The 21,598-nt window shown below is 40.3% G+C and overlaps 2 protein-coding genes and 2 long non-coding RNA genes across 4 annotated transcripts; 2 read left to right on the top strand and 2 right to left on the bottom strand.

Moving 5' to 3' along the window:
• The first annotated feature begins 7,757 nt into the window (after positions 1–7,757).
• LOC106940798 (uncharacterized) lies at positions 7,758–8,836 on the top strand. Its single transcript, XR_001423202.1, has 2 exons — positions 7,758–8,323; positions 8,597–8,836. It is a non-coding gene; the product is annotated as an uncharacterized LOC106940798 (long non-coding RNA).
• A 1,606-nt stretch (positions 8,837–10,442) lies between these two features.
• Positions 10,443–12,521, bottom strand: LOC106940797 (serine/threonine-protein kinase mos-like). The gene is made up of 2 exons (XM_015023628.1): positions 11,412–12,521; positions 10,443–10,712 (listed from the first exon to the last, which is right to left on the bottom strand). The coding sequence occupies exons 1-2, from the start codon at positions 12,419–12,421 to the stop codon at positions 10,592–10,594; spliced, it is 1,131 nt and encodes a 376-aa protein (XP_014879114.1). The 5' UTR covers positions 12,422–12,521; the 3' UTR covers positions 10,443–10,591.
• A 1,785-nt stretch (positions 12,522–14,306) lies between these two features.
• LOC106940796 (uncharacterized) lies at positions 14,307–17,597 on the top strand. Its single transcript, XR_001423201.1, has 4 exons — positions 14,307–14,839; positions 16,228–16,335; positions 16,440–16,543; positions 16,635–17,597. It is a non-coding gene; the product is annotated as an uncharacterized LOC106940796 (long non-coding RNA).
• Positions 17,598–17,738: 141 nt separating this feature from the next.
• LOC106940795 (serine/threonine-protein kinase mos-like) lies at positions 17,739–19,795 on the bottom strand. The gene has a single exon (XM_015023626.1). The coding sequence runs from the start codon at positions 19,703–19,705 to the stop codon at positions 18,692–18,694; it is 1,014 nt and encodes a 337-aa protein (XP_014879112.1). The 5' UTR covers positions 19,706–19,795; the 3' UTR covers positions 17,739–18,691.
• Positions 19,796–21,598: the final 1,803 nt, after the last annotated feature.

Genomic DNA, 21,598 nt, shown 5'->3' with positions numbered 1-21,598 from the left:
CGGCCTAGGGTGTCCTGGTGCCAAGTGCACATATGGACACCCTTATGCCTGAAGATGGTGTTCGTTATGGACAATCCGTGACGAGCACAGAAGTCCAACAACAGAACAGCACTCAAGTTCAGATCGGGGGGGCCGCTCCTCCCAACCACGCCCCTCCAGGTCTCACTGTCATTGCCCATGTGAGCTTTGAAGTCCCCCAGTAGAACAAGGGAGTCCCCAGGAGGAGCACCCTCCAGTACCCCCTCTAAGGACTCCAAGAATCTGAACTGCTGTTCGGCCCGTAAGCACAGACAACAGTCAGAACCCGTCCCCCCACCCGTAGGCAGAGGGAGGCTACCCTCTCGTTCACCGGGGTAAACCCCAACGTACAGGCACCATGATGGGGGGCAACAAGGAGACTGACCTTGTGGGGGGTTCTCCAGGAGTATGGGGTACCGGGCCCTTTGATACGGGCTGTCAGGTCCCAGTATGGTCTCCATTGCCAAGTCAGGCTCGTTTCCGGTGAGAGTTGGACTCCGCCAAGGCTGCCCTTTGTCACTGATTCTGTTCATTACTTTCATGGACAGAATTTCTAGGTGCAGCTGAGGTGTTGAGGGGATCCGTTTTGGTGGTCATATCTCTGTTTTTTGAGGATGATGTGGTCCTGTTGGCTTCATCAAGTCGTGATCTGCAGCTCTCGTTGGAGCGGTTCGCAGCCGAGTCTGAGGCAGCCGGGATGAGGATCAGTGCCTCCAAATCAGAGGACATGGTCTTGAGCTGGAAAAGGTTTAGAGTGCCTTCTCCAGGTCAGGGGTCCCATCCTGCCTCAATAGGAGGAGTTTAAGTATCTGGGGATCTTGTTCACGATGGAGGGAAGAAGGGAGCAGGAGATCGACAGACAGATTGGGGCAGCGTCTGCCGTGAAACGGGCACTGTACCGGTCTGTTGTGGTGAAGAGAGAGCTGAGTCAAAAAGCGAAGCTCTCGATTTACCGGTCGATCTACGTTCCCACCCTCATCTATGGTCATGAGCTTTGGGTATGACCGAAAGAACGAGATCACGGATACAAGCGGCCGAAATGGGTTTCCTCCGCAGGGTGGCTGGGCTCTCCCTTAGAGATAGGGTGAGAAGCTCGGTCATCCGGGAGGTGCTCAAAGTAGAGCCGCTGCTCCTCCACGTCGAGAGGAGCCAGTTGAGGTGGCTCGGGCATCTGGTCAGGATGCTTCCTGGACCCTTCCCTGGTGAGCTGTTCCGGGCACATCCCACCAGGAGGAGGCCCCGGGGAAGACCCAGGACACGCTGGAGGGACTATGTCTATTGGCTGGCCTGGGAACGGCTTGGGGTTCCCCCGGAGGAGCTGGAAGAAGTGGTTGGGGAGAGGGAAGTCTGGGCCTCCCTTCTGAAGCTGCTGCTCCCACGACCCGACACCGGATAAGCCGAAGAAAATGAATGGATGATGGATTAACTCCCCTGTACAAAGAGCCCTCTTTGAAGGAAAATTGAATCATGTCCAATAGCGGTGGACCAATCAATGGCCAAAAAGAGAGATAAAATTTGAGTGGAATACCATCTGGCCCTGATGATCTACCTTTATGTGTGTTACATGCGAAAAGGCCACAATCCTGCAGTTTACCTTGACCATCCTGTGTTAGGGAGATGTCATTAATAAGTTGTGACATTTTAATATTATTTGAGAATCCATTGTAGGCATGTTTGTTCACATTGCTTTCTGACTTGTGTAATTCCAGATAGAAGGAAGCAAGGGCAGCGTTGATTAATTTTGGATCAGATTGAATGGTGCTACCTTTGTCCTTAATTGGAAAAACAGTCAGAAGACAATTATAAAGCAATGTTAGCCTGTAACATCAGTAATAGCAATAGCATTCAAAATGATAAAGTGGTGGACATGAGACAGAAAATGGTAAATATCACCCTCCCTTAGTGTGAAAAATCCAACAAACGTCCAACTAACTGTTTATCAAATGGAGAGATGTGCAATAAACATAAATCATCTTGTCTCACCCAAGTCCTTATTGTGTAGAGCAGTGTTTCCCAGTCCTGGTCCTCAAGGCACACTGCCCAGTATGTTTTGGATGTTTCCCTGCTTTACTATGCCTGATTCAGCCGATTGCAGTTCATCAAACACCTGTCAATTGAAATCTCCTTGACTGAAGCAAGGAAACACCTAAAACACACTGGGCAGTGTGCCTTGAGGACCAGGGTTGGGAAACACTGGTGTAGAGACAATTGGGGGCAGGAAATATGAGTAAGTGACTGGATGAATATGTGCATATCCTGGGCTTTTGGTTTCAGATATGCTAGATAGCCATTATCCTAAGTCAGCTTACAACCGCAACTTAGTCCACAAACAAACTCTACTTTGTCTTGCTTTTTAGTTGGCCCCAGGAAATTTACAAAAATTATGACTCCTTTCCAGGGAGGGCCAGGGAGATGTTGAAGAGCAAATACCGTGCAGCAATCTCTGTTGGGATAGAAGGGACACATCATGATTAGATGTTTTATCTAATCTATATTTATTAGTATATTTTCTAGCATTACAATTTTTAATGCCAACAGGATCCTGTCAGAAATGTTACTGCTTTTTAAACAAGAGCGCTCCTGTCAGACTGTAGATTATTTTGACTTGAACATTTCTAAGTACCTTGTTATCTTAGAAACCTGTATAGTTTAGTGGGGTTGTCTATTCCCTCTTGTACCCTCAAGAATGTTACAAATTATGTACTAAATCACACTGATGCATTGGTTTCTATCATGCTAACTCTAGATTTAGCAGCAGTAGTATTCCTTTATTTGTTGTTAGATATGTTTTGACATTCTCCTTATGTGGCTATTAATAGCTCTATTTTCATTTGTCTTACTTTTTAGTTTTCATTGCCATGGTGCCTTTTTTTTCCATTGCCATGGTGAATCGTGTTATCTTTGATCCATTGATGAGGGCTTCTTTTTCTTAACTCAGGAGCTATTGAACTCAGAATTGAGTTACATAGTTGACATTTCCTGTTCTGAAAAAAAATCCCTGAGTATCACAGAATGGAGTAGGTTTATTCAGAATGAGCTATCTCTGTGGTTATACTGCCATATGCTTAGGCTGTTGGAGAACAAAATGACCATTTTTCTTCCCTCTGCTAACTTCACAGCTTTTTTCTTGGATAAATGATCATATAAAAATATACATATTTTTAATATAGATATATGTATATTTTTAGCCCTGTGATAGACTGGTGACCTGTTCAGGGTGACCCCACCTCTCACCTGAAACATTCACTGGAGATAGGCACCAGCACCGCTCCTGACCCCACTCGGGACAAGGGTGTACAGAAAATGGATGGTATATTTTTAATATATAATCTATTTATGACAAATCTCTCTGTTTTTTAAAGTTATCATACAACTATTGTGTAACTTAAGCTGATTGATTCAGTTTAGAGAATGTATATAAATGTGTGGCTGCATTTAATAACTGAAATTTTAATTTATTATGACCTTTATTAGTTTTTTTTACCAAGAAGTTCGATTCCTGGCCCAGAGTCTTTCTGCATGGAGTTTGCATGTTCTCCCTGTGCATGGTGGGTTCTCTCCAGGTACTCCAGCTTCCTCCCACAGTCCAAAAACATGACTGTCAAGTTAATTAGTCTTTTTAAATACTCCTTAAGTGTGAGTTTGTCCTGTCCGTTTCTGTGTTGCCCTGCAATGGACAGGTGACCTCTCTCCAGGGTGACCCCGCCTTTCACCCAATGACCTTTGGAGATGGGCACCAGCAGCCCTTGTGATCCCACCAGGGCTGAGGGTGTAAAGATAAGGGATAGAGGTAGTGTTGATTGAGTAACTGACTGTTTTTCCATTTATTTTTGCACTTTGTGGTGTACCAATGTCCTAAAATATTTGTCAACATTTCTGCCTCAGTCTTGGTTTCAGAAGAACTGGTCTTGACTCCATCCCTGATTTAGAGAACACAGTTCACCTAACAGTCGTGTTTTTGAACTATGGGAGGAAGGTAAAGTTCCTGAAGAGAAGAAACACATGCACAGGGAGAACATGTAAACTCCATTCAGAAAGACCCCAGACTGGGACTCGAACCCAGGACTTTCTTGCTGCAAGGTAATAGTGCTACCAACTGTGCCACAACTGTTTTTAAACTTTATTTTATTTATATTTTTATCTCCTTGTAATTAGTTTGAACTGTTTGAATTGACTTTATAAACAGTACTATTATTATTATTGTTTTATTATCATTTGATGTTATTTCAGCTGATAAATGTATGCTTATTTTTTCTCTCCACAGAAGTGTTATGTGTGGTGGTTGTTGTTGGTGAGTAAGACGCTTGCAGGCCCAGGCTGACATTTAGAAGGCATTTAATGATGAGAACACAGGAACTGGCAGCAGACGAACGACGTGACATAAGACAAGGACCCGACAAGGAACAAAGACAACAGGTGGACTTAAATACACAGGGAGGGTAATCAGGGAACTAGACACAGCTGGGAACGATCAACAGGGAAACGGGACTAAATAAACACAGAAAACCTCAAAATAAATACACAGAACACACAGATCACAACAAAAAGCTAACTTCTGATCTGACGATCTGTGTAGCAGTGGTCGCTTCCTGGAGGGGACGTTGCCTGAGATAATACTGCTAAGAACTCACATAATATAGAAAGTACTCCCACATCAGTTCTTTAGGAAACTAAAGTACAATATTCCGTTGCCTATTTCAATAGCAATTAAACAACCAGGTATGATATTAATGGCATTTTAGAAAGTGACTGGTGCAGGGGCGCTGTATAGGGGGGGAAATTTATAACAATTCTAAGGGCCCCTGACCAACATGGGGCCCTCCACAATTTATTTTTTTCTGTTCATAGACATAAAAATAAATGGGGCCCTGTCGATTACAAAATTAATTATATTGTGCTTTCTAAAATTGTTTTTAGCAGTAGAAATTAAATGTTTCCACTCCCAGACCAAAAAGCACATATTTGCCCTGAACCCCCCTGGATCTGCATGAAATGTTCGTTCCTGCTTAGTGCTCGACGGTGACGCTGTTCAGCAGCAGACAGTAGAAGAACCACTGTGGCAGTTACTATGCTACTAAAAAAAAAAAAAGAAAATCAGGTTTTCAAAAAAAAAAAGTAGACAGAGGGAGAGAGAAAAAGGTAAGAGTGTGAATTTGTAACCCAGTTTTTCACTGAGAGAGGTGGGTAGACTGTGTGAGATTATCAACCACTCAGCATAATTAGCTTAGCTACAGACTGTTTGCCTCCATTTCACTAGCATTTAATGAATTAAAGAAATTACCAACATTCATATACGCCTATATGCCTACCGATCTGCGTATTGGTGTATAAACGTGTGAGCGTTTGTAAGTGCGAATGGGTGAATGTGACTAGTGTAAAGCGCTTTGAGTGGCTAAAATGATTGGAAAAGGGATATACAAGTTCAGTTCATTTACCATATATTCAACTTGTCCCTTGTACCTTTTGCCACTTAACAGATGAGTCAGTCAGCAGCAACTCTAACCCACATCCCTCCTGACCCGTCCTCTCCCAAGTGAAATTAAAGCTGCAGTATAACTTTATAAAAAAATTTACATATTTGTTAAAATTGTCATTATGTTCTGACAGTATGGCATGAGAGATAATCTGTGAAAAAATTTCATCTGCTTTCTCTCAGTGAGAATCAATCAGTGGCAGGAGAGATTTAGCACAGTCAATCACAATCTCATCCTCCCTCTGCGCTATACTGTAGCTAGTGCAGCCCGTTGTGAATGCTCAGTCCAGTTAGCATAGCTACCAATGACAGCAGATAAACATTTTTACTGTAATGAAAATGTTTCTCCACCATTAGCAGTGAATGAATGAGGTTGATTGACAGCACTAATAGCGTCCACTTGGTTTTGATTGGTTGTTTTTGGTCAGAACGTTGCATTACTGTAATAGTAGTTCAGGGAGGAGGTGATCTTTTCACAGATCGTCTCATAAGAAACTGGCACAACATGGTGACAGCTTTAATATGGAGAAAACCTTTTTAATTAAAGTTACCCTTGTGAAAAAAAAGTACTTTAGTATATTTCAAATATTTACATTTGTGCAAGTACATTTTAAGTATACCAAGTATTAAATGTAGCGACACTAGGGTATGAATCTGATACTCTGCGCTTCACAGCAGGGTAACCAGAAGTCGTCAACGCCACCTTGGGAATTGCATCCAAGGAAATAGATTGCCAGTTGGCACTTGAGGTTTGTGACCAAAGATTACAAGACTTTTCCAAAAGTTAATTACATTTTATCGTTTCATGTTTGTTTTTTTTAAAAAAAAAAAAAGACAAACATAAGGATCCACAATAGGAAGGGAAATGCACAGTACTGAGGCCTACCAGCAGGGGAGGACGGTCCAAATGGGAACCGGTTCCTAAAATAATTGAATAAATCCAAAATAAATCACCCCAAACACTTGTGAACAGGCATTCAATCGTGAAGAAATCCCAACACCGGTCACTCGCACAACACAGGTCCCGTCTCCCTGTAGGCCCCTCCCACTACCTTCAGCTCTCAGCCTGGAGACAAAAGGGTGAGGTTAAACAAGCAAATACAAAAAAAAAAAAAAAAAATACTACAATTTAAACTTGGCCAAAGACTAAAATGAGGTCAACTCCAACATAACCAATTAAAAACATCAATACTTTAATAGAATAATCTAAAAGAACCCAAGGCTGGAGGCCACACAATAGAATGTTCCAAAGTAACAAATTTAAACCAAAAAAACCCCCAAATCTAAGAAGCCAAACGAGACAAAATAAATTAAACAAAGCAGTTACAAAAATGAAACAAAGTCAACCGATGAAACAAGATAAACTTAAACAAAAAAATTAAACCAAGCAGTGAAACAAAGTAGCAGGGTCTCCAGCGAGCTGCAGCAGTGTCAGAGCTGGAATTAAATCAAAAATTTAGTAGGTGATTTACAGAAGATGGTGGAAGGCAGAGGAAACCATCGTCACCTACCAGAGCTGGATGCCTCCACCCCAACCAGAGAATCCTTTCCGGCCCACAGCGGGAGGATCAGCTTGCCAATATGTTCTATATATAAATAACTGTCATTTTTGTGTTATGGAGCTGTATGGGTGCAATAAAACAATACATACCCATTTTACGTTAAAACTGCACTGGGGAGGGTGAATTGCAGCCACACCCCAGAACCAGTGGTTTCTAGATGTAAACAATTCAAGTCAAACACTGAAATTGTAGGTCTTATGCAGAAGGAGAAACATTACTTACTGATGTTAGATTTTTAGACCTGCACGCTACACAAGCAACCTTCCCAACAGTGTGTGACCAAATGCCAGCATAAAGCAACCAGGTGAGAGAGTCTCCCTTTATACTCTCCACCCACCATGGGGTGACTAGGGGCCAGGTGTTTTGAATATTGGGACAGGCTTCTTCCTGCTACAAAAGTATAATAAAAGTATACCTGTACCAATTTTGACATTATAACTTTAAACATACTTAAATATAATTGTACCAAAATACACTTTTAAGAAATATATTAAATAAAAGTATACTTTAAGTTAGCAAAATATGTATTTGCCCAAGTGCAAATATACACTTGCTTAAATGTTTACTTAAGATGTTTTAAATATGTTTAAAATATATTTTAAAGATAATTTGTGTATTGTTTAAAATATATGTTCAAAATAGAATTTTTTAAAATTCACTTAACACTTCTTTAAATTATTAATTTCAGTATGTTTTAAATTACATCTCAGTATATACTTTAGGGGCTAATAAAGTATGCAATTTTAGGTGCCTTAATAATTTACTATTTTTGTTAAAATGGCAAAGAATTAAAAAAAATCCTAATAGTCAAACTTGATGTAATGTTGTTTAACAAAGTAATGTATTCATGCCAATCAAACATATCAAAGATTGACAGTTTAGTGACAGAGGCTCTACAACCGAATCTATTTTCAGATGTGATACAAGATCTGTTAGTGAACAGCATTAGCTCCAGTTCACACTCCCGACCAGATGGTGGCGGAATTGCACACTTTGTTTTTTTGTTTTTTTAAAGCGCCATAAAAAGAAAAGAAGAAGCCATGCGGCAGAGAAGATAACAGACACTGTTCAAATTCGCAATTTTTACTCACAGAATATTGCCTCATACAAAGAGAGGGCCTTGATAATAGTTAGTAGTTTTGATAAATTCAAGCTACGTCCTAGTCCGAGTTAGACGACAACACAACAGGACAACAACAGGATGGAAATTAAATGTGTGTCACAAAAGGAACGGAAGTGACTAAGGCTGCTAACGTGTTGCTAGCTGGTGGTAAGTTTGCTTCAAAATGCTAATTATCTTCATTTACTTATGAACAGTGCAGTAAAGATACGAACAAACTTATGTTGGTTTCAGAAATTATTTTATCAATTTTACTGATAAAATAAAATTCATGTTATAACTGTATAAAGGCTTTGTTTGTTGCGACTTAGTTTTCTTCATAAACTTAACCTGGTTTTAATTAAGCTCCGTATGACTTTGATATTGTGAGGTTGTTGTTATAATTTGTTCATCAATGTTTTTATCTTCAACATATTTTTGCAGTCTAATCAAATGAAGATGAAACAGGAAGCCAGAGAGATCAGGTGTTAGAAAACCTAAAGACTTTTCTGTCTCAGAAGAAGCTGTGGCTCCACCAGATCAACAACCAGCTCTGAGGATGAACCTCCACATTGTCTTCCTGGTGGAAGGATTTTTTTTTTTTTACTGACCAGCTAGCTACATTTTCAACAGCAAAAACTGTTGTGTTACCAACACTAAATGCTTAATAAACATGATTTGATTTAAAAATAACTGGACAGAATTTTCCCCTTGTTAATCTAACATTTATCTTTCATACATGTTATTTGTTGTTGGCTTTCCTGTGATTGACTGGTGACCTGTCCAGGTGAACCTCCGCCTCTCAACTGATGACTGCTAGAGATGGGCACCACCAGCCCCCCTCACCACCCTGCAGGGATCAGCCTGTTCAGATCATGGATGGAAAGATTTTAAGGTAGTTTGTCTCCTTAAGTCCACACGTAAAACAACTTCATAGTTAATGCCAACATCAACTGATTCTATGACATTGCTGATTATTTTTTTCTACTTCTAACATAAACAGGCAAAGAAGTCACTGAGAAATGTTTCCACCCCAGGCATCTGGTCCCAATCATCATCAGTTCTGATTATGTCACATACATAGAGAGTCCACAACGTCTTGAAATTGTAAGTCTTACTTTTTTATTTGCCATTTTTCTGTGCTCTTTAAAATACAAATGCTTTCTCTGTTTAATTGCTCTATTGTTCTTTTTTGTAGGTTTCTGTAAAGTGCAGTGGTCCAGTGAATGGAAATGTTCTGTCGGTGATCCTCACTGTTCTTAGGATGGAGAAATGCCAGTTTGTCTGCAGTAATACTGGGACATTGTATCAAAACGTTACTCTGTCCTTGGTGAAATATTTTTCACATTTCCTCCAAAGTTTACCTATTGTTTTATTGTGCTAATTTTCATAAGCATGTTGTCTGTAAACTTTGAATGTATTGACAATTTGTACAATTCTGTTTTAGTATATTGGCAATGTACTCTTGAAAAATGTGAATATATTGAATACACAATGTAATTAGTTTCACCTGTAAAGTGTGTTGTAATGGATCCTTCTGTGTTCTGGTAACCTGATGTGTGTATGAAGCATGTAATGTACAAAGTGGCAAAGAATAATAAAAGACAGTAACTAAAAAGTGTAATTTATTAGCAATTATAATAAACCAAAACTGTAATTGTAGCTTCCTGTTGCATGCTACAATGTTTTGTCAAAGCTGTCTGGTATTTGGGAAAGTTAATTTTATCAGCCTTGACTAAAACTCCAGTTCCATCCAAAGAAAAACAAACCCAAATCACAATGTTGCAACATGTTTCACTGGCAGCATGGTGTTCTTTTGGTTTTCATGTGCCCAACGTTGCTTTAAGCTCAATTTCATCAGGTGTGTGAAAATTGTATCCAAGACTTTTTCTGAAAACACAAATATTTAGTTATAGATCACTTAAATTTTAGTTTCTATGAGACACTACAAAATACATCTAATAGAAAAAGTGTTGAAATGTGGTGTCTTATGTTGCAAACACATCAAATGTGCTTTTTCTTAAGCAGGACATGCGCCTGCTGCAGCTGGAAATGGCACACTGTGTCTGAAAATAAAGTGAACAGGGTGAATAGTCCAGAGTGCAGCTCCACAGAGCACTGAAGGTGACGCTTTCAACTCATGGTTCTAATGGTCCATTCAAAGGTTGTCTGCCAGAGACCATAATCATTTTGGGTTGCTCTGTAAATAAGTTATACTTGGCCATGACAAATCTAGGCATTTGTGTTATTGTAGTCATCTCAGACATTTTCCGATGCTGAGTGCATGGAAGAGATCAATTTGTATTTTCATGCTTATATTTAATCAAGCAGGAAACAGGAAGCTGTATTACACACTGCCTTTAGAGTGTCTCAAGTTAGAACATTGCAAGTTTAGATTTCTAAAAATAGAACGGTGCTGCAGATAAGCCTCATCAGTCACTACATCTGCTTTAGATACAGAGTCGCTGTTTGGTTTGAAAGGAACTGGGATGTCCAGGATGACACCAGGAGCCATGCAGCATCTCCATCAGAATCAGGCAGCCGCTTCAGCATTTCATAGTAAAATAAGTAAAGATCATTAGAAGTCTCATGGATACAGCATCAATGAAAGTACATAGCTCCAATATGCTGCCGCACTGAGTGACATATTTCTAGAATTTATTCATATCAACAATAATTACATTAAATTTAACATACAAATTATCATCTAAAAACCAAAAACTTAAGTAGGAGCTGAAATGTTTCTTAATAAGTACAGTATTCCAAGAAGAGGATTAGGGCCACTGAAAAAAAATTATAATTCTGACTTTAATCTGAGATTAAAGTCAGAATTCTTTTTTGTCAGTGGCCCTAATCCTCTTCCATCGTATTCTTGATCACTGTCTAAAAAATATATTTACAGCTTGAGAAATACAGTATGCGAATTGGGCCTGATAAATTAATCTGGTGCAGAAATAAACACCTTAAGATACACATATGTGTGTGTGTGTGTGTGGTTACAACAATTATAATTAAAACATTTAAATCAATTTTAGATATCAAACAAAAAATACATTTGGAGGTGTAAAACAAGGCTAGTTTGCTGACTGCTTAGAAAGCAGAACTCAAGTCTTAAACTCCTCTGGATGTTTAAGTTTGAGGCACATTATGTCCAAACTGAAATCTGTGATCTTGTCAGGGTTTCGCTGCACAACACCATCTAAATTCCACTGAAATTCTCCAAAAGTCGAATAATAATAATAAAATAACACAAAATCACCTAGGTGACCGTAGGAGCTCAAGCTGATGCAGCACATCCTCAGCACTGGGTCTGCAGCGGACATCAGCGCTCCAGCAGCGGCCCAGCAACTCCGCACACCGCTTCCCCAGCACAGAAAGAAACACCTGGTGGTCACATACAGACGGCCGCAGATTGTGAGCCACAACAGCATAGAGGACGTGTTGCCTGTCACCCGTGTAGGGGGGCTCTCTGGTCAAAAGCTGCCACATGGTTATCCCCAACGAATAGATGTCCGCTTTAGGAGACACCTGCTCGCCTTTGAGCAGCTCCGGGGCTCGGTGTGAATACGTGCCACATCCGTGGCTGACCTGGGGGCTGACGGCGCTCACTTCACAGTCACGGTCCAGCTTCAGGGAACAACCAAAATCGGCAATTTTACACACTTCTCCCCGTGACACCAGCACGTTGGCTGGTTTGATGTCCAGATGCACAACACTGTGGGAATGAAGGAAGCTCAAGCCCTTCACGATGTCTGTGGAGTACTTCAGCCACCGGTCCTCCCCGAGATCCTCCGAGCTCTCATAAATGATCTGCTGCAGATTTCTGCTGCCCACAAACTCCATGACGATCGCTCCGATCGCTTCCTCCTCCAAGTCCGCCAGCACGCACGTGCTTGCGGCGATGATGCGCACGACGTTCTTATGATGGAGATGTGCGGCGTTCAGCTCAGCCCAGAAACTCTGTCGGGAGGCCAGCTTGTTCTTTGTGCTCTTTTTCACTTTCTTCAGCGCAACAGTTTCCCCGAGGTACTCCGCCTTATACACGGAACCGAAACCCCCGGAGCCCACAACTTCCACGGAGCGCAGCTGATCCCAGTAAATCACGGAGGACCAGAGGCGGCTTGCGACTTTACCATGTAACCGCTGGGGAGGGACCTGCAAGGTGGACCCTTGGGACAGCTGAAAGAGCGGGCTGCTACAAGTCGCGATGTCTGCAGACGGGTAGATGTCTTTCCGTAACAGGCGCGTGACGGGAATAGGAGAAGGCATGGCGCCTGATCTCACACGGGTGTGTTCAACTGAGCTGACGTCACCTTATCCAATTAATCATGCCCTGGAGGCAATGCATGCTGGTTAGGGTAAATACCTCTAAAATAAATACTTAAAATAAAAATGCAGTCATGCGAATTATCAAATATATCTAAAGCAATTTCAAACAACTCAGCCCAGCTCTACAGTAATTAGCAGGGGATGGTGCTCGGGGTGGCATTGTTTTTTTTTTATGTAACTTTTCAAATAAAATAACCATGTTTATTAATACAAAATAAACAATATGGATGTAAACAGTGACACATAAAATGTTGAGTAATTATGCTCAAATTTGCATAAACATTAGCTCATACATTGCAGAAATCTAAAAATATAATGTTTCCAATCTCTGGATCCAGATACCACATGAAGGTAATTCAACATTGAATTATAGTCAGAAAGGTTGATTTCAGTTTGAGGTTGACGAATGACAGTGGATCAACCATCAAACAACCATCCAATTCTAGCCAAGTAACCAATGTTGAAACTGTGTCATTGATTCAATGTTGTGGTTGAAATCTAATGAATGAAATGCTGATGTCTGATCAATGCTGAATCAATGTCAGCTGTTTTGCCACACCTCTTCTCCTCTCCTCCTCAGCAGAGCTCTGGGTGAGGGCATTTTATTATTGAGCGGTGCTAATCACGTTTTCAAATAAGCACTGTTGAGGATAGTGGGTTGTGATTCCTTTCTGTACATTTTGTTATTTGTCTATAAAAATTCTTACTGACCATTTGTGTGTGATAAATTGACACAAAAATATCTACAACATACTAAAAGGAGTGGAGCGGCCCACCCCCATATTTACATGAGTGGGATGGCCTAACCACACAGCCACTTCGCTGTTGGCTTGTTTGCAAAAGATGTTAATTCAATGTTGAATTATCATCACAAAAGCTGAATTTATGGTTAAGATCGATGATTGATGGTGGATAAACCTTCAAACAGTCATCCAATTCTAGCCAATTAACTAATGTTGAAAAGATGTCATTGAATCAATGTTGTTTTCTGGTCGAATTTTAATAATTGAAACACCAACATCGAATCCAGTGTTTTTCCCAACACTGGTCCTCAGGGCACACTGCCTTGCAAGTTTTAGGCATTTCCATAATTAGGGACACATGATTTTAATTGATGGCTGATTAACAGGGTTTTGCTGAACTGAAAACATGCCGGTCAGTTTGACTTAAGAGCCAGGGTTGGGAAAAACTGCTTATCAATTTTGAATCAAAGTTTTGCTGTCCTACCCCACTCCTCCCCAACTACCCCTTCTCCTGCCCACCTATTCCCCAGCACACCCGACCTTCCCCTCTTTACTCCCTTTTCTCTGTTCTCACCCCAACATTTCCCATTCATTTTTTCTGGTCGAACTCTATAAATTGAAATGCCAATGTAATAATCCAGTGCTTTTCAACACTGGTCCTCAAGGCAAGGTGACCTGTATGTTTTCAATTCAGCAAAACCCTGTCAATCAGTCATCAATTAAAATCATGTGTGCTGAATTGTTGCACCCCTCCTCACCTCCTCTTCATCTCTCCCCCCAAACCTTCCCCACTTTTCACTCCCTCCTTCATCCCTCCTCCTTCCCCCATCCCCTCTTTGAGCTCTGGATCAGCTCAAAGAGGGGATGGGGGAACGAGGTATTACTGCGGCAGTTTCAAATTAAGCACTACACGTTCAGAACAGTGGGTTGTGATTCCTTTCTGTACAATTTCTTACTTGTCTATAAATATTATCACCAGAAGTGAGGTACGGTAGGGTACTGCGTACCCCTAAAAGATTTAGAGGAGGTACGCAGTACCTGCAAGAGAGGAGCGGCTGTCCGCTGTAAAGAATCANATATAATGTACAGTGCTTTTTGTCACTGACTGTGTGTGATGTGTTTCGTGTGCTGAGGAGCGAACAGAAACAGCAAAGACCAGTTTCCTTGCCTCATGGCAGGGGGCGCTCATGATCCCAGACATTGGTGTTGTGACTCCACATCTCCAGAGTAAGAGACAGTGAGCTAGCCATACAGTAAATAAGTCAAGTGCAGCGATAGATTTGTTTTCTCTTCTCTTCCGATGTCAACATGGATCACTATATTTCCACACTTAAACAGTTTTCTAAAGTGGATTTTCAATCGAAGCAGGAAATAATAAATAAAGGAAGACCAACACCAGAGCTGAAAGGTTTGCTTCAAACTACGAGACAAAAGGATATTGTTTTTTTCAAATGAAGTACAAGAAAAGACGTGCTTTGTGAATGTCATCCTAGAAATTGCCTTTTCTGCTACCCTTTTCATCTTTTCTCAACTTGTGTCGAGGATACACTTGGCTTTGGATGAACTGACATTTTGTGCAGAATGGGCGGTGCCTGGACTTCATTTATAAGTAAAGGTAAGACTGCAATGACATTGTTTTGTTTTGTTTTTTAATGAAATGTGTGTGTTTTGGGCTACAGTTTGTATATGTAAAGAATGCAGAAGAAATAAATTGCTGTTAGCTTAGCTAATACCAGTGGTAACTATAATTTACCACAGCAATCACATATTAATAATTGCAAAATAAATACAGGTGAAAAAAAGTATACTTTAGTATATTTCAAACATACTTACATTTGCGTAAGTACGTATTAAGTATACTAAGTATTAAGTGTACTACTTATAAATATATACAAAGTATACTCAGAGTATGCTTGTCCCAATTTTGACATAACTTTAAACACACTTAATTATAATTGTACCAAAATACACTTTTAAGAAATATATTAAATAAAAGTATACTTTAAGTGAACAAAATATGTATTTGCTTAAGTATACCAATGAAACAGTATATTTTTAAAGATATAATGTGCATATTTTAAAATATATGCTCAAATTAGAATTTTTTTTAAATTCACTTAAAGTTTACTTTAAAAGTGAACTATTAAATAAACTGAAATTTCAGTATGTTTTAAATTACATCCGAGTGTATACTTTAGGCTAATAAAGTATGTGTTTTAAAGAGCCTTAATAATCTTTTACTGTTTTGTTAAAATGGCAAAGAATAAAACAAATTAACAATCTTTATAATGAAACTTGATGTAATGTTCAACAAAGTAAATGTCTTCATGAAAAAACAAAAAAACATCAAACATTGACAGTTTAGTGACAGCGGTTCAACAACAATACTTGTCCTTAACACTAAATGTAGCAGGTATCTTCAGTTTTACTTCTTTCCGAATGTGATCTGTTGCTTTCAGTTTTTTAAGTGAAACAGAAATCCATTTTCAGATGTATGACGTAAGATCTATTAGTGAACGTCATTAGCTCCAGTTCACACTCCAGACCAGTTGGTGGCGGTATTGCACATCTTCAGTTTTCTTTTAAAGCACCATAAAAAGAAGAACAGGCATGAAGCTGGGGAGGAGAAGAAATGCTGTTCAAATTCACAATTTTTCTTGCATAATATTGAATTAAAAGTAGAGAGAGCCATGATAATAGTTAGTAGTTTTGGTAAATTCAAACTGGTAATGTCCTAGTCCGAGTTAGACAACAACACAACAGGACGAGGAACAGAAGGGACAAAGGCTGCTAACGTGAAGCAAACTTAACTGGTGGCAAGTTTGCTTCAAATGCATTTTTAACAACAGCAAAAACTGGTGTGTTTCCAACACTAAGTGCTTAATAAACATGATTTGATTTAAAAATAACTGGACAGAATTTTCCCCTTGTTAATCTAACATTTATCTTTCATACATGTTATTTGTTGTTGGCTTTCCTGTGATTGACTGGTGACCTGTCCAGGTGAACCTCCGCCTCTCAACTGATGACTGCTAGAGATGGGCAGCACCAGCCCCCCTCACCAACCTGTAAGGATCAGTGTGTTCAGATCATGGATGGAAAGTTTTTAAGGTAGTTTGTCTCCCTTAAGTCCACACTTAAAACAGCTTCATAGTTGATTCCAACATCAACTGATTCATGACATTACTATTTTTTTCTACTTCTAACATAAACAGGCAAAGAAGTCACTGAGAAATGTTTCCACCCCAGGCATCTGGTCCCAATCATCATCAGTTCTGATTATGTCACATACATAGAGAGTCCACAACGTCTTGAAATTGTAAGTCTTACTTTTTTATTTGCCATTTTTCTGTGCTCTTTAAAATACAAATGCTTTCTCTGTTTAATTGCTCTATTGTTCTTTTTTGTAGGTTTCTGTAAAGTGCAGTGGTCCAGTGAATGGAAATGTTCTGTCGGTGATCCTCACTGTTCTTAGGATGGAGAAATGCCAGTTTGTCTGCAGTAATACTGGGACATTGTATCAAAACGTTACTCTGTCCTTGGTGAAATATTTTTCACATTTCCTCCAAAGTTTACCTATTGTTTTATTGTGCTAATTTTCATAAGCATGTTGTCTGTAAACTTTGAATGTATTGACAATTTGTACAATTCTGTTTTAGTATATTGGCAATGTACTCTTGAAAAATGTGAATATATTGAATACACAATGTAATTAGTTTCACCTGTAAAGTGTGTTGTAATGGATCCTTCTGTGTTCTGGTAACCTGATGTGTGTATGAAGCATGTAATGTACAAAGTGGCAAAGAATAATAAAAGACAGTAACTAAAAAGTGTAATTTATTAGCAATTATAATAAACCAAAACTGTAATTGTAGCTTCCTGTTGCATGCTACAATGTTTTGTCAAAGCTGTCTGGTATTTGGGAAAGTTAATTTTATCAGCCTTGACTAAAACTCCAGTTCCATCCAAAGAAAAACAAACCCAAATCACAATGTTGCAACATGTTTCACTGGCAGCATGGTGTTCTTTTGGTTTTCATGTGCCCAACGTTGCTTTAAGCTCAATTTCATCAGGTGTGTGAAAATTGTATCCAAGACTTTTTCTGAAAACACAAATATTTAGTTATAGATCACTTAAATTTTAGTTTCTATGAGACACTACAAAATACATCTAATAGAAAAAGTGTTGAAATGTGGTGTCTTATGTTGCAAACACATCAAATGTGCTTTTTCTTAAGCAGGACATGCGCCTGCTGCAGCTGGAAATGGCACACTGTGTCTGAAAATAAAGTGAACAGGGTGAATAGTCCAGAGTGCAGCTCCACAGAGCACTGAAGGTGACGCTTTCAACTCATGGTTCTAATGGTCCATTCAAAGGTTGTCTGCCAGAGACCATAATCATTTTGGGTTGCTCTGTAAATAAGTTATACTTGGCCATGACAAATCTAGGCATTTGTGTTATTGTAGTCATCTCAGACATTTTCCGATGCTGAGTGCATGGAAGAGATCAATTTGTATTTTCATGCTTATATTTAATCAAGCAGGAAACAGGAAGCTGTATTACACACTGCCTTTAGAGTGTCTCAAGTTAGAACATTGCAAGTTTAGATTTCTAAAAATAGAACGGTGCTGCAGATAAGCCTCATCAGTCACTACATCTGCTTTAGATACAGAGTCGCTGTTTGGTTTGAAAGGAACTGGGATGTCCAGGATGACACCAGGAGCCATGCAGCATCTCCATCAGAATCAGGCAGCCGCTTCAGCATTTCATAGTAAAATAAGTAAAGATCATTAGAAGTCTCATGGATACAGCATCAATGAAAGTACATAGCTCCAATATGCTGCCGCACTGAGTGACATATTTCTAGAATTTATTCATATCAACAATAATTACATTAAATTTAACATACAAATTATCATCTAAAAACCAAAAACTTAAGTAGGAGCTGAAATGTTTCTTAATAAGTACAGTATTCCAAGAAGAGAGTTAGGGCCACTGAAAAAAAATTATAATTCTGACTTTAATCTGAGATTAAAGTCAGAATTCTTTTTTGTCAGTGGCCCTAATCCTCTTCCATCGTATTCTTGATCACTGTCTAAAAAATATATTTACAGCTTGAGAAATACAGTATGCGAATTGGGCCTGATAAATTAATCTGGTGCAGAAATAAACACCTTAAGATACACATATGTGTGTGTGTGTGTGTGGTTACAACAATTATAATTAAAACATTTAAATCAATTTTAGATATCAAACAAAAAATACATTTGGAGGTGTAAAACAAGGCTAGTTTGCTGACTGCTTAGAAAGCAGAACTCAAGTCTTAAACTCCTCTGGATGTTTAAGTTTGAGGCACATTATGTCCAAACTGAAATCTGTGATCTTGTCAGGGTTTCGCTGCACAACACCATCTAAATTCCACTGAAATTCTCCAAAAGTCGAATAATAATAATAAAATAACACAAAATCACCTAGGTGACCGTAGGAGCTCAAGCTGATGCAGCACATCCTCAGCACTGGGTCTGCAGCGGACATCAGCGCTCCAGCAGCGGCCCAGCAACTCCGCACACCGCTTCCCCAGCACAGAAAGAAACACCTGGTGGTCACATACAGACGGCCGCAGATTGTGAGCCACAACAGCATAGAGGACGTGTTGCCTGTCACCCGTGTAGGGGGGCTCTCTGGTCAAAAGCTGCCACATGGTTATCCCCAACGAATAGATGTCCGCTTTAGGAGACACCTGCTCGCCTTTGAGCAGCTCCGGGGCTCGGTGTGAATACGTGCCACATCCGTGGCTGACCTGGGGGCTGACGGCGCTCACTTCACAGTCACGGTCCAGCTTCAGGGAACAACCAAAATCGGCAATTTTACACACTTCTCCCCGTGACACCAGCACGTTGGCTGGTTTGATGTCCAGATGCACAACACTGTGGGAATGAAGGAAGCTCAAGCCCTTCACGATGTCTGTGGAGTACTTCAGCCACCGGTCCTCCCCGAGATCCTCCGAGCTCTCATAAATGATCTGCTGCAGATTTCTGCTGCCCACAAACTCCATGACGATCGCTCCGATCGCTTCCTCCTCCAAGTCCGCCAGCACGCACGTGCTTGCGGCGATGATGCGCACGACGTTCTTATGATGGAGATGTGCGGCGTTCAGCTCAGCCCAGAAACTCTGTCGGGAGGCCAGCTTGTTCTTTGTGCTCTTTTTCACTTTCTTCAGCGCAACAGTTTCCCCGAGGTACTCCGCCTTATACACGGAACCGAAACCCCCGGAGCCCACAACTTCCACGGAGCGCAGCTGATCCCAGTAAATCACGGAGGACCAGAGGCGGCTTGCGACTTTACCATGTAACCGCTGGGGAGGGACCTGCAAGGTGGACCCTTGGGACAGCTGAAAGAGCGGGCTGCTACAAGTCGCGATGTCTGCAGACGGGTAGATGTCTTTCCGTAACAGGCGCGTGACGGGAATAGGAGAAGGCATGGCGCCTGATCTCACACGGGTGTGTTCAACTGAGCTGACGTCACCTTATCCAATTAATCATGCCCTGGAGGCAATGCATGCTGGTTAGGGTAAATACCTCTAAAATAAATACTTAAAATAAAAATGCAGTCATGCGAATTATCAAATATATCTAAAGCAATTTCAAACAACTCAGCCCAGCTCTACAGTAATTAGCAGGGGATGGTGCTCGGGGTGGCATTGTTTTTTTTTTATGTAACTTTTCAAATAAAATAACCATGTTTATTAATACAAAATAAACAATATGGATGTAAACAGTGACACATAAAATGTTGAGTAATTATGCTCAAATTTGCATAAACATTAGCTCATACATTGCAGAAATCTAAAAATATAATGTTTCCAATCTCTGGATCCAGATACCACATGAAGGTAATTCAACATTGAATTATAGTCAGAAAGGTTGATTTCAGTTTGAGGTTGACGAATGACAGTGGATCAACCATCAAACAACCATCCAATTCTAGCCAAGTAACCAATGTTGAAACTGTGTCATTGATTCAATGTTGTGGTTGAAATCTAATGAATGAAATGCTGATGTCTGATCAATGCTGAATCAATGTCAGCTGTTTTGCCACACCTCTTCTCCTCTCCTCCTCAGCAGAGCTCTGGGTGAGGGCATTTTATTATTGAGCGGTGCTAATCACGTTTTAAAATAAGCACTGTTGAGGATAGTGGGTTGTGATTCCTTTCTGTACATTTTGTTATTTGTCTATAAAAATTCTTACTGACCATTTGTGTGTGATAAATTGACACAAAAATATCTACAACATACTAAAAGGAGTGGAGCGGCCCACCCCCATATTTACATGAGTGGGATGGCCTAACCACACAGCCACTTCGCTGTTGGCTTGTTTGCAAAAGATGTTAATTCAATGTTGAATTATCATCACAAAAGCTGAATTTATGGTTAAGATCGATGATTGATGGTGGATAAACCTTCAAACAGTCATCCAATTCTAGCCAATTAACTAATGTTGAAAAGATGTCATTGAATCAATGTTGTTTTCTGGTCGAATTTTAATAATTGAAACACCAACATCGAATCCAGTGTTTTTCCCAACACTGGTCCTCAGGGCACACTGCCTTGCAAGTTTTAGGCATTTCCATAATTAGGGACACATGATTTTAATTGATGGCTGATTAACAGGGTTTTGCTGAACTGAAAACATGCCGGTCAGTTTGACTTAAGAGCCAGGGTTGGGAAAAACTGCTTATCAATTTTGAATCAAAGTTTTGCTGTCCTACCCCACTCCTCCCCAACTACCCCTTCTCCTGCCCACCTATTCCCCAGCACACCCGACCTTCCCCTCTTTACTCCCTTTTCTCTGTTCTCACCCCAACATTTCCCATTCATTTTTTCTGGTCGAACTCTATAAATTGAAATGCCAATGTAATAATCCAGTGCTTTTCAACACTGGTCCTCAAGGCAAGGTGACCTGTATGTTTTCAATTCAGCAAAACCCTGTCAATCAGTCATCAATTAAAATCATGTGTGCTGAATTGTTGCACCCCTCCTCACCTCCTCTTCATCTCTCCCCCCAAACCTTCCCCACTTTTCACTCCCTCCTTCATCCCTCCTCCTTCCCCCATCCCCTCTTTGAGCTCTGGATCAGCTCAAAGAGGGGATGGGGGAACGAGGTATTACTGCGGCAGTTTCAAATTAAGCACTACACGTTCAGAACAGTGGGTTGTGATTCCTTTCTGTACAATTTCTTACTTGTCTATAAATATTATCACCAGAAGTGAGGTACGGTAGGGTACTGCGTACCCCTAAAAGATTTAGAGGAGGTACGCAGTACCTGCAAGAGAGGAGCGGCTGTCCGCTGTAAAGAATCAGTGGGTTCACAGTGC

This window comes from Poecilia latipinna, unplaced genomic scaffold (assembly GCF_001443285.1).
Source record: "Poecilia latipinna isolate Pla-1442-1.1 unplaced genomic scaffold, P_latipinna-1.0 Scaffold3364, whole genome shotgun sequence".
In the NCBI taxonomy this organism is placed as follows: Eukaryota; Metazoa; Chordata; class Actinopteri; order Cyprinodontiformes; family Poeciliidae; genus Poecilia; species Poecilia latipinna.
The sequence above is the reverse complement of the archived record's forward strand: the minus strand, read 5'-3'. Positions and strand labels throughout refer to the sequence as shown.

Bases quoted from the DNA above. Each gene is read 5' to 3' on its own strand.
- LOC106940795 (XM_015023626.1), bottom strand. From the start codon at position 19,705: ATGCCTTCTCCTATTCCCGTCACGCGCCTGTTACGGAAAGACATCTAC.
- LOC106940797 (XM_015023628.1), bottom strand. From the start codon at position 12,421: ATGCCTTCTCCTATTCCCGTCACGCGCCTGTTACGGAAAGACATCTAC. The intron at 10,713-11,411 runs GTGATTTTGTGT...TTACTTATTTTA, and splicing joins GAGCTCCTACGGTCACCTAG to CTATGAAATGCTGAAGCGGC.